Below are 12,493 nucleotides of genomic sequence, written 5' to 3'. Positions count from 1 at the left end.
CTGGCTCCGTGTCCCTCTCAGCCTGGAGGGCGGTCTCCTGGTCATCGTTTAGTTAGAAGGTGGTTTTTTGGGGTTTTGTGGTTTTGTGTTTGTTTTTTGGGGGTTTGTGTTTGGGGGTTTGTTTTTTGGGGGTTTGTTTTTTGGGGGTTTGTTTTTTGGGGGTTTGTTTTTTGGGGGTTTGTTTTTTGGGGGTTTGTTTTTTGGGGGGGGGTTTGGAGGGGGTTTTGGGGGGCTTTTTTTTGGGTTTTTTTGGGGTGTGGTTTTTGGGGTGTGGTTTTTGGGGTGTTTCTGGGGGTTTTTTCTTTTTTTTTGGGGGGGTTTTTTGGGGGGGTCTTTCTTGGGGGGGTCTTTCTTGGGGGGGTCTTTCTTGGGGGGGTCTTTCTTGGGGGTTTTTTTGGGGGGTTTTTTTGGGGGGTTTTTTTGGGGGGTTTTTTTGGGGGGTTTTTTTGGGGGGTTTTTTTGGGGGGTTTTTTTGGGGGGTTTTTTTGGGTTTTTTTTGGGGGGGGTTTGGGGTTTTTTTGGGGGGGTGTTTTTTGGGGTGTTTTTTTGGGGGGGTGTTTTTTTTGGGGGGTGTTTTTTTTGGGGGGGTGTTTTTTTTTGTGGGGGTGTTTTTTTGGGGGTGTTTTTTTTTGGGGGGTGTTTTTTTGGGGGGGTGTTTTTTTGGGGGGTGTTTTTTTTGGGGGGTGTTTTTTTTGGGGGGTGTTTTTTTTGGGGGGTGTTTTTTTTGGGGGGTGTTTTTTTTGGGGGGTGTTTTTTTTGGGGGGTGTTTTTTTTCGTTTTCTTTTGGTTGTTTTGTTGTTTTTTTTCTGTTTTGTCACCGAGTGACCTGGCTCTCAGTGTCCCTCTCATCCTGGAGGGTGGTCTCGTGGTCATCTTTTAGTTAGAAGGTGTTTTTTTCATTTCCTTTTTGTGACAGTGACACAACCGTGTCACTCCTTGGAGCAGCCCTGAGGGGACCCAACAGCTCAGGGAGGTGACAGCTGTGGGCTGAAGTCACCCTGGTGCAGGTGTTGGCAGCAAGGAGAGGGAATCCCTCTGCCCAGTTACATCTCCGTGGAAAATAATAATAATAATAATAATAATAATAATAATAAAAAAAAAAATATATATGTATTCTGCTTTAACAAGTGGGGGAGGGACTTTTTTTTTTCCACTTTTTTTTTCCACTTTTTTTTTCCACTTTTTTTTTCCACTTTTTTTTTCCACTTTTTTTTTCCACTTTTTTTTCCACTTTTTTTTCCACTTTTTTTTTCCACTTTTTTTTCCACTTTTTTTTCCACTTTTTTTTCCACTTTTTTTTCCACTTTTTTTTCCACTTTTTTTTCCACTTTTTTTTCCACTTTTTTTTCCACTTTTTTTTCCACTTTTTTTTCCACTTTTTTTTCCACTTTTTTTTTCCACTTTTTTTTCCACTTTTTTTTCCACTTTTTTTTTCCACTTTTTTTTTCCACTTTTTTTTTCCACTTTTTTTTTCCACTTTTTTTTCCACTTCTTTTTTTTTTTCCACTTCTTTTTTTTTCCACTTCTTTTTTTTTTTTCCACTTCTTTTTTTTTTTCCACTTCTTTTTTTTTTTCCACTTCTTTTTTTTTTTTCCACTTCTTTTTTTTTTTTCCACTTCTTTTTTTTTTTCCACTTCTTTTTTTTTTTTCCACTTCTTTTTTTTTTTTCCACTTCTTTTTTTTTTTTCCACTTCTTTTTTTTTTTTCCACTTCTTTTTTTTTTCCACTTTTTCCCTGTTGCACATCACAATCCAGTTTATGTTCAAAGTCACCTTTAAAGCTGATGTACTTCCAACTCCCCTGCAGTGATCAGGGCCCTCTTCACCTGGATCAGGTTTCTCAGATTCTGATGCAACCTGCCCAGGAATGTTTCCAGTCATGGGGCATCTACTACTTTTTTGGGAGACCTATTCACTTCTTTCACAATCCTCCCTGTAAAATATTTATCCCTTATTTCAGCTCAGAAAAGCAACTTCAAAAACAGCACCTCAAGTGACTTTGGGTTCAAAACCATCACCTCTTGTCCCATCACATCACCTCTTGTCCCTGCCAAAAAGCCAGACCCATTTTTATTTTTTGGCCCCTGTAAACATTGAAATGTTGCAACAAGGGCTCTCCAGAACCTGAAACCACCCAAGGGTGTCACAATTCCAGTGTTATTTGGGAAGCAGGCCACCACTGAGCTCTTTCACTCCGGCATTCCCAGTTAACAGGGAAGGACCTGATGGAGCAAATCCAGAATGACACCAAAAATGATCACAGGGATAAAGGACCTTTCCTGTGGGGAAAAGCTGAGAGAGTTGGGGTCGTCCAGCCTGGAGAAGACTCTGGGGAGACCTTGGGATACCTAAAGGAAAGCTGGGGAGGGACTTTGGAGAAGGGCAGGGGGTGACAGGACAAGGGGTGGTTTTAAGCTGAAAGAGGGGGGACTGAGATGAGATCCTAGGAAGAAATTCATTGCTGTGAGGGTGCTGAGCCCCTGGCCCAGGTTTCCCAGAGAAGCTGTGGCTGCCCCATCCCTGGCAGTGTCTCAGCCCAGGTTGGATGGGGCTTGGAGCACCCTGGGCTGGGGGAGGTGTCCCTGCCCATGCAGGGGGTTGGAACTGGATGAGCTTTAAGGTCCCCTCCAACCCAAACCATTCTGTGATTCTATGAATTGGGAATGTTTAGTTTGGAGAAGAGAAGGCTGAGAGGAGACCTTATTGCTCTCTACAGTTCCCTGCAAGGAGGTGGTTTAACACTTGAAGAGGGGAGATTGAGGTTGGACATCAGGAAGAAATTATTTAATTTGAGGTTGCTGAGCCCCTGGTTGCCCAGGTATCCCGGAGAAGCTGTGGCTGCCCCATCCCTGGCAGTGTCTCAGCCCAGGCTGGATGGGGCTTGGAGCACCCTGGGCTGGGGGAGGTGTCCCTGAACATGGAAGGGGTTTGGAACTGGATGAGCTTTAAGATCCATTCCAACCCAAACCATTCCATGATTCTGTGATTCTATGAATTGGGAATATTTAGTTTGGAGAAGAGAAGGCTGAGAGGAGACCTTATTGCTCTCTACAGTTCCCTGCAAGGAGGTGGTTTAACACTTGAAGAGGGGAGATTTGGGTTGGACATTAGGAAGAAATTATTTAATTTGAGGGTGCTGAGCCCCTGGTTGCCCAGGTTTCCCAGAGAAGCTGTGGCTGCCCCATCCCTGGCAGTGTCTCAGCTCAGGTTGGATGGGGCTTGGAGCATCCTGGGCTGGGGGAGGTGTCCCTGACCATGCAGGGGGTTGGAACTGGATGAGCTTTAAGGTCCCTTCCAACCCAAACCATTCCATGATTCCGTGATTCTATGAATTGGGAATGTTTAGTTTGGAGAAGAGAAGGCTGAGAGGAGACCTTATTGCTCTCTACAGTTCCCTGCAAGGAGGTGTTTTAACACTTGAAGAGGGGAGATTTGGGTTGGACATTAGGAAGAAATGATTTGAGGGTGCTGAGCCCCTGGCCCAGGTTTCCCAGAGAAGCTGTGGCTGCCCCATCCCTGGCAGTGCCTCAGCACAGGTTGGATGGGGCTTGGAGCACCCTGGGCTGTGGGAGGTGTCCCTGCCCATGGAATTGGGGGTTGGAATTCGATGCCCTTTGAGGTCCCTACCAGTCTGTGACTCTAAAACCCCAAGGTCTCCTCAGGGCTGCTCCCTAACCCTCCTCCCCCCAGCCTGCATTCGGGGGGGGAATGGGACAGCAGGTGCCACACAAACCGCCTCAGGGCTGAGGGAGGGGAGGCCCTGCCCTCACCTCGGGGCTCCCTGGGGAAGGAGGAGCGGGGAAAGACTGGGGAAGGGGAGGGGGTGAGGGCTGAGGAAGGCGGGGGGGCTGTGGGACTGCCCCTTCCCCGGTACCCCCGGGGCTCTGAGGGGGCTCTGAAGCCGCCGCTTCTCCCCCTCCGCCCCCGCCGCCTCTCTCCCGCTCCGCGTGTGGTGACGGTCGGCGCCAGCCAATCAGCGCCCCCCGCCCGCCGTCACACCAGCCGCGCCGCCTTTCTATTGGCTGGCGCTCCCCTGGTGCGAGCGCGCTTCCACCAATAGGAGTCTCCTCCTGCCCAACGAGCGATGGGGAGAGCGAGACGATTGGTGGAGAGACGGGGAAGGGGCGGGGCGGAGGCGGCTCCGTCCCCGCACCGGTTAAGCGGCGGGGCAGGGATAGAGGGGGGGGCGGTGGGTGAACGGGCGTCGGTACCGGGGGGAGATGAACGTGGGCCCTATGGAGCTGCTGAGGAAATGGCTGAGCCACCCCCAGGACATTTACAACCTGCTGCGGTTCAAGATGGGCGGCTACCGGACCGTCATGCCGCGGGTCGACCCGGTGAGCCGTGGCGGCATGCGGGGGGGGGGAGGGATAGGGGTTGCGGTTCGTTATCTCCGGGGGATGCTGGGGGTGCTGCCGCCGTGTGAGGGTCGGGATAAGGAGGAGGAAGAGGAGGAGAAGGAAGGGGCTGTCATCTCCCTGCGGCGTTGCCATGGGGGAGCGTTGAGCCGCCAAAGGCAGCACCGGGGTTGCGGTGGGCAGCACCGGGGAGGCTTCGCACCGGCTCGGTGTTTGCCGGGTGATGGCAGCGCTCAGGGCTCTCGTTCATTGCAAGGGGCTGGGGGCATCACAACGGCTCCGTGCTTTCGTTGCGGTGGGTCGGGCTTTACCGTGCGTGGCTCGGGGCCAGTACCGGTGGTGCAGGGCCTCAGTGCTTCCCGTGCAAAGCCCCGGTGCTCTCCGTTCAAGTAGCGATGGTTTCCGTGCGGTCTCGGTGCTTTCCCTGCAGGGTACCCGGTGTTGCACAGCTTCCTGTGCCAGCCCCGGGTGGTTGGTTGGTTGGTTGGTTGGTTGGTTGGTTTTTTCTCATGGTTGGGAAGGACCTTCAGGATCAGCAAGTCCAGCGACCATTAACCATTAAATAGCAGAATCATCCTGGTTGGAAAGAGATCACCAAGTCCAACCCTTGATCCACTCCCCCTGTGGTTCCCAGCCCATGGCACTGAGTGCCACATCCAGGCTCTTTTGAAATATCTCCAGGGATGGAGAATCCACCCCTTCCCTGGGCAGCCCATTCCAATGCCTGATCACCCTCTCCAGAAAGAAATTCTTTCTAATGTCCAACCTAAACCTCCCCTGGCACAACTTGAGACCTCTTGTGCCCTCTTGTCTTGCTGAGAGTTGCCTGGGAAAGGAGCCCAACCCCCCCCTGGCTCCAACCTCCTTTCAGGGAGTTGGAGAGAGTGATGAGGTCTCCCCTGAGCCTCCTCTTCTCCAGCCTCAACACCCCCAGCTCCCTCAGCCCTTCCTCACAGCACTTGTGCTGGATCCCTTCCCAGCCTCCTTGCTCTTCTCTGGACCTGCTCCAGCACCTCAATCTCCTTCCTGAGCTGAGGGGCCCAGAACTGGACACAGGACTCAAGCTGTGGCCTCCCCAGGGCTGAGCACAGGGGCAGAATCCCTTCCCTGGACCTGCTGGCCACGCTCTTCCTGACACAGCCCAGGATGCCATTGGCCTTCTTGGCCACCTGGGTGGGGAACCATCACCTCCCAAAACACCCCTCATCTACCCATTTTTTTGAACACCCCCAGGGACTGCGACTCCACCACCTCCCTGGGCAGCCTCTTCCGATGCTTCACCACTCTTTCACTGAAGAAACTTTTCCTGATCTCCAATCCGAACCTCCCCTGCTCCAACTGGAACCCAGTACCTCCTGTCCTGTCACTGGGGAGAAGAGGCAAACCCCAGCCTCCTGTCAGGGAGTTGTAGAGGGCAATGAGCTCTCCTCTCACCCTTCTCCAGGCTGAACATTCCCAACTCCCTCAGCTTCTCCTCGCATCCTCATCACCAGCCCGGTTCTTTTAGGCTGGTTTGCCCTCCCGGTTCCGCTCCTCTCCTCCCCATTCTCCCGTCAGGCTCCCGATCCTCAGCCTCAAACCCTCCGTGTTCTCTCCATCTGCTCTCCGTCCATTCCCCTTTTTTTCTTTCCCCTTTCCGCGGTGGTTTCTCTGTAAGATCCCCACCATCTCACAGCCCGCGGTTTTCTCCGGGCTGGCTGAGGGGCGGGCCAGGGCGGGTCGGGGCGGAGCGGTCCGGTCCGGTCCGTCCCTCAGCCCCTCACCAGCACCGTTGCCCCATGGCGTGCGGCTGCAGAGCCGCGTCCCTCCTCAGGCGGACACTGTCCCTGTCCCCTCCGCGGGGACCTCCCCGGGCTCTGGCCCGGTTGAGAGGAGCCGGTGGTCGGAGGTTGCAGCCATGCGGGACCCCCCCGGTCGCCCCCCGCCTCCAACCGGGTCTCTGTCCCCCGCTCTGCCCGCAGGAATCGCTGGGACGGGGACTTCGAACCTGCTACCGGTACCTCAACCAGACCAGCCGGAGCTTCGCCGCTGTGATCCAGGCCCTGGATGGAGAGCTGAGGTGAGATGGGAAGAGGAACAAGGTTGGGGGGGATGTGGGGTTTGGGGTGAGGGAGGTGTTCAATGGGTTCCCCCAAGGGTGGGGGTCTCCGGGAGGTGGGGAGTGCAGTGCCCTCCCACCCCCTCCCCAACACTAGAGGTGGTGGGTGCCATGGTCACCCGGTGGCAGGGGTCTCCAGGAGATGGTGGGTGCAATGGCCACCTAATGCTAGGGGTCTGTAGTGGGCATAATGATCCTCCCCCCAGATGCCAGGGGTCCCTAGAAGGGTGGGTTCAGTACCCCCTGACACCAGGGGTTTCCAGGAGATGGTGGGTACAATGTCCCCATGATGCTGGGGGTCCTCAGGAGGTTGGGGGGTCCAGTACCCTCCTGGCACCAGGGGTCTCCAGGAGATGGTGGGGGGTACAGTGCTCCCCAGATGCTGGGGGTCCCCAGGAGGTTGGGGGTCCAGTACCCTCTTGACACCAGGGCTCTCCAGGAGGTGATGGGTACAAAGCCCCTATGATGCTGGGGGTCCCGAGGAGGTTGGGGGTTCAGTATCCCCCTGCTACCAGGGCTCTCCAGGAGGTGGTGGGTGCAGTGCCCCCATGATGCTGTTGATCTCCAGGAATCTGGGGGTTCAGTGCCCTCCTGACACCAGAGCTCTCCAGGAGGTGATGATTGTATGGCCCCCCAACACTGGGGCTCCTAAGGAGGTGGTGGGTGCCCTCTCAAAACCAGGGCTCCCTGGCAGAGCTGGCCAAGAGGTGATCCACACACAATACCCCACATGCCATGTTCCTTTAGCTGAGCAGCTGGGAAACACTTCTTCCCTCCCAGTTCAGTAGGCAGCCACCATACTGGGCTGAGCTGGCCAGAAGGCACTCAGTGCAGCCTCACCCCATGCAGCTGGACATGGGGTCCTTCACGTCTGAGCTGGTTGGGTGCCATGAAGCCCCCCCAGGTTGAGCAGTCCTGGGGACAAGCTTCTTGGTCAGCAGGCAGTTAAACACAGTGCCTGGGCATGTGCTGTTTGTGACACCTTGGGAATGTGTCCTGGCACTGCCAAGGCTGGCACTGGCCAGAGGGAGGAGGTGAGAAAACACCCAGGGCTGACCAAGGGTCTGGACCCTGCTGAGGAGGTGCTTTTGGAAAGCAGCTGCCTCCAAACCTACTCAATCATTTCAGAGGACTTGCTGCACCCTTTTTTTTTTTTTTTTTTTCTCTGTCCAAATTTTGATGACCTGTGCAGGAAACCTTCAGATGGTGACAGTAACTGAGGATGCAAAAAGTTGAGCTGCCTGGGGCCTTGTGCACGTACATCTTTATATTCATACAGTAATTACTGGTTTCAAGTTAACCTGAGCTGGGTTAATCAACAAAATTAGGGGTTCCTACAAGTTTGCACTGGACATGCCTAATGCTGTGGTTCCAACTCTCCCAGCCTGAACACTGAGTTCTCTGTTGGGTATCTGAGCCCTGGTTGGGCATTTTGGATGCTGCCCCATAGCTGTCATCCAGCATTTATGAAATGGTTGTTTGCAGCCTGGCTTACAGGAAATATTAAAAAAAAAAAAAATCAGTGACTTGGATGGGGTTGCATGGAAATGGATGAGTAGGGCCAAGAACTAAACTTTGGATTTTGATATTTTTTTTTCCATTCTTGGTACCTTTGCTAATGCAGAAATTAAAAAAATGTAAAAAACAAGGCCAAGCAATAAAACACCTTGGGACCTGTTAGCAGTTACGTGGTGTGCTTGCCTTGGTCACCCTGCAGTTTTCTTCTTTATGTCTCTTCAGTCCTGGCTTTGTACTTTGCTTAGATCAGGAAGGCCCTGTCCCCTCCAGGCACAGAAACTTCTGCCTGGCATCCTAAAAAAAATGCTGCTGCTGGATCTTTGCAACCTTGGGCTTGCTGTGGAATTAGAGCTGGCTCTGGAGGGGATCAGAAGAAACTCATTTTCAAAGCCACAGTAGCTCTGCTGAAGAGTTGAGGGACAAAAGAGGGAAATGCACAATAGGCAGAATGTAGGACCAGACAGAGCAGCAAGCTGACCAAATGAATTAATTTTGCTGGATGGCATCAAAGAAGCCTTTTCACTGATGCTAAACCTCCCCATTCAGGGGTTAAACTGAACCCCTGTGGTCACAGACTGCTAAATAGTTCCCTCTGTGCTTGCTGGGTGAAGGAGCTGCTAGTGGGGGGTTCAAGCTTTAAAACCACCTCAGGAGGTTGGATGGGGCTTGGAGCAACCTGGGCTGGTGGGAGGTTGGATCCAGCCCAGGGGGGTTGGATCTTGATGATCTTTAAAGTCCTTTCCAACCCAAACCAGTCTGGGATTCTAAACACAGCACTGCTCAGGGTCTGCTCCCCCTTGGAATGAAATCTCTTTGTTTGAAGTTTGGTTTGGCATGAAGCTCTTGTTCCCTGGTTCACATCCCTGCTCCCAGGAGACTTTCCATATGTCCCCTGAGAACTGCTGGAAAACTGCTGGAAACTTCTGGACGAGTGCTTGTAGTGATGTTCCTCAGGCTGGTACACAGGGAGTTGAGGTAAAATGTTTGCTTTCTTCCTGCTTATTTTTTTTGGCCCCTGTGTTTTGCTGGCCAGGGCTCTGTCCAGCCTGTTGCTCCATGGTTTGGGTGTTTTCTTGGAAGGTGGGAGGCTCCAAACTGCAGCTTCATCAGCAGCAGAGCCAACATCCTCATTCACAGTGGTAGAGAGGAGCCAACATCATGGCTCCTTTTCCTGTGGTGAAGAGGAGGAGAATGATGCCCTTCCCTTTGCTGCCAGCTCATGGTTCTGCCTGTCCTGGGGTCCTTTTGGGATCAATTCCTGCAGTTTCAGATGCTTTCTGGAGAAGACCAGCCTTGTGCTGGCAGAGGGTGGATGTGGTGGCAAGGAGAAAGCTCTGGGAAGAGTGGAGCAGGGGTGGAACTTGAACCCTGAGATAAAACTGTGCTTGCTCTTTGGAAATTGATGCTTCCAGCTGTTTGAAAGGGGAACATGTTGGAATATCCTCTTCCCAGCACTGGGAACAAGACTGTGTGACTGGGAACACTGTCACACATGTTTTCTGGTGAAGGTTGGTGGCTCTGGTTGGCCCCTCCTGTCATCCCTGGGGATCTCAGGTTGGAGCTCAGCTGGGACTGTGTTGCCTGGGAACCCTGCAGAGAAACAGAGAGCTGCAGGCAGGCCATGCTCACTGTGTAGGTGTTTTTATGATCTTATATTTTATAGAATCATCAAGTGGTTTGGGTTGGAAGGGACCTTTAAAGGTCATCTGCTCCCATCTCCCTGCACTGAGATCTTAAACCAGATCAGGGTGCTCAGATCCCTGTCCAACCTGAGCTGGGATGTTTCCAGGGATGGAGCATCTCCCACGTCTCTGGGCAACCTGGGCCAGTGTCTCACCACTTTCAGCATAAAAAATGTCTTCCTTTGATTTGCCCAGATTGCCATGGAGCTGAATTCAGTATGAGATGGAAGATGGGGAAAATCTTTTGATGCAGGAGAGAGCTTGAAGAAGGGTTTCATCTGTGCTGGGCTCTGGAGTTGTTGCTAGTTCTTTCCTTGGTGTGGATGTGTGAGGTTCTGGGGAGGCATTTCAGCTTCTGCTCTGTCTTTCTTGGTTGCTCCTGGTAGAAGTTGCAGCTGAAGGGGTATGAGTCCAATCTTGTGGGATGAACCTTTCCAGCCTGGTTGAAATGGAAAAACTCAGTCATGCAAACAGGAGGGCACAGGAAAGCTGCTCACAAGCTCTCTGGTGTGTGCTTTGACAGAGGTATTAAATACCCTTCAATTAAGGAAAAAAATGGCCAATTTAACAGTATTGACTCTAAGAGCCAGTCAGTTTTCCTCAGCTGCTCAATCACTGCTTGCACATTATAATCCCAGGAGAGCAACACTCTCACCCTGTAATTAGCATTTCAGCACTCCAAGCTAACTTCCATTTGTCAAACAATTAATAAACTCATCAACTCCTTAAGGTATCTCTGTGCTCATCTAGAGCTAGGACATTATTTTATATAAACCCTGCTATTTCTCACCATCAGGACATTTTGGGGTTTTTTGCTTCAGCTGCAGAAATGTAGAGCCTGGGTGGGGAAGGTGAGGCTGGTGGGTCCAGCTCTCCAGCAGCTTTCCTGGGAGATGTGGATGGACTCCAGGACCTTGTGCATGGAGATATAAAGTACAGGGTGGCTTTTGTCTCCCAGTCCTAATGTTCCTGTTGTTGGGACCCCCTTATTCCCCTTAAACAGGGTAAGAGGGTGCTGGGTACAGAGAAGGGGAACTGAAAAACTACATCTGCTTTTTTATTCCTTCCTTATTTTGAAGTTGTTTTTTTTTTCCAATAACCTGACCTCAGGCTCTATCCTCTGGGTCCCAGTGAGCACTGGCCTTGCTTCCAGGGTTGACTTTTTCTTGCAGAGTTGGATCTGGCAATGCCCTGCCCTGCCTAGGGAGCCCTTACAGGCTCATTCCCTTCCTTGATACACATCTCAGAAAGCCAAAAGCCACGCTGCAGAAGGGAAAAACTTGGTTTTCCTAACCTAGCTGCAGCTTTCTCAGTGGTCAGCCCATGGGGAGTTTCTGTGGAGACACCTCTGTTGCTCAGAGTGGAGGTTCAAGCAGATGCTGAGCAAGGCAGGTGGGAAGTGCTGCTGGGGGTGTTTTCCATCCCTAACCAGCTCCTGTGACCCTGGGATTTGAGCATCATATTTCTAAAGCATTTATTTTATGTTCTTACACTGCAGGGGACAGCCACTGTCCCCAGATGAGGGCTGGGGAAGCTGACACACCCTGGATTGAGTTGAAGATGTCCCTGCTGATTGAAGGGGGTTGGATTAGATGACCCTTCTCACCTAAACCACTCCATGGTTTGAAGGAAGAGGGCTGAACACAGGCATCCTTTTGACCAAAACCATCTCCCAGACTTCAGGAGACATCAGGGGGCTGGGAAGGTTTTCACATCACCACTTTCTTTTCTGCTCAGTGCCTGAACTACTTGAAATACGAAAGCTGGAATTGTGCTGGAAGTATCTTCCAAGTCATCCACAACCTGGCAGTGCTCTTGCCTGTCATGTTGAGCAGGAAGCACCAAGGCTGTGTGATGAATCCAAACTTTCTGTCCTGCCTCCTAGACGACCCCAAATAAGAGGTGGTTGTTTTGTTTTTTTTTATTTCTCCCCACACCAGACATGCTGTCTGTATATTTTACCTCGTCCTCCGTGCTCTGGACACTGTAGAGGATGACATGACCATCAGCTTAGAGGTCAAGGTCCCAATGCTCCACAAGTTTCACACCTATCTCTATCAACCAGACTGGAAATACATGGAGAGCAAGGAGAAGGACCGGCAGGTGCTCGAGGACTTCCCAACGGTAAGATGTCCACCTCCTTGCTTTCTGTCACCATGTGGCCATGGTTGTCTCCATCACCATCCCTGGAGGTGTTTAAAAGCTGTGTAGATAAGAGTGCTGAGGGCCATGGTGAGCTTGGCAGTGCTGGGTTAATGGTTGGACTTGGTCTTAAAAGGTCTTTGTCCAAGCAAAACCATTCTGTGAGTTTCTGATTCTACCCCTGAGGTCATTCAGTCCCTCAGTCCACAGTGGAAGTGGATTAAGGGTTGGGTTTGATGATCTCAGAGGTTCTTTTCAAGCTGGATGATTCTGGGAGCTTCTCAGAAGAGCTCCATCACCTCTGTGTGAAGCTGAGTGCAGAGCTGGAGTGAGAACCCAAACATTGGGCAACTCTCTACATGAGCCAGAGGTAACCTGGCTGTGGAAAAGTGCCAGCTCTAAAAAGTGGCTTTTTTCCTCCCTTGTTGGAAGGGAGGGAAATCCCTCCCACTGTCTCCTTGTGGAGAGTGATTTGAAATTGTTACCCAGCACTGTGCATGGCCTGGGTTGGGTGTCCTGTGACCCCAGGAGGAAAACTTGGCATCCTGCTTAGGGATGGATCAGCATTTTCAGCTGTCCTGCAGCACCTGCCCCAGAGCTGCAAGTTTTTTACATGCAAAGAAGATAAAACCCATCCTTACTGTTAGTAACAATATGGCCCAAAGTCCTATTGCTCTGAGGATCCTCCTAAAAAGG

The 12,493-nt window shown here is 51.7% G+C and overlaps 1 protein-coding gene across 1 annotated transcript; it reads left to right on the top strand.

Moving 5' to 3' along the window:
• Positions 1-4,208: 4,208 nt before the first annotated feature.
• On the top strand, positions 4,209-11,896 carry LOC139790901 (squalene synthase-like). The gene is made up of 3 exons (XM_071732693.1): positions 4,209-4,336; positions 6,319-6,416; positions 11,596-11,896. Exons 1-3 carry the CDS (start codon positions 4,220-4,222, stop codon positions 11,864-11,866), a joined length of 486 nt encoding a protein of 161 aa, XP_071588794.1. The 5' UTR covers positions 4,209-4,219; the 3' UTR covers positions 11,867-11,896.
• The last annotated feature ends 597 nt before the right edge of the window (positions 11,897-12,493 follow it).

The sequence above is a fragment of the Heliangelus exortis genome, unplaced genomic scaffold, assembly GCF_036169615.1.
Source record: "Heliangelus exortis unplaced genomic scaffold, bHelExo1.hap1 Scaffold_299, whole genome shotgun sequence".
NCBI lineage: Eukaryota > Metazoa > Chordata > Aves > Apodiformes > Trochilidae > Heliangelus > Heliangelus exortis.
This window is presented reverse-complemented; position numbering and strand designations above follow the sequence as displayed.

Coding starts and splice junctions, on each gene's coding strand:
- LOC139790901 (XM_071732693.1), top strand. CDS start 4,220: ATGAACGTGGGCCCTATGGAGCTGCTGAGGAAATGGCTGAGCCACCCC. Junction 4,337..6,318: donor TCATGCCGCGGGTCGACCCG/GTGAGCCGTGGC, acceptor CTCTGCCCGCAG/GAATCGCTGGGACGGGGACT. Junction 6,417..11,595: donor GCCCTGGATGGAGAGCTGAG/GTGAGATGGGAA, acceptor TCCCCACACCAG/ACATGCTGTCTGTATATTTT.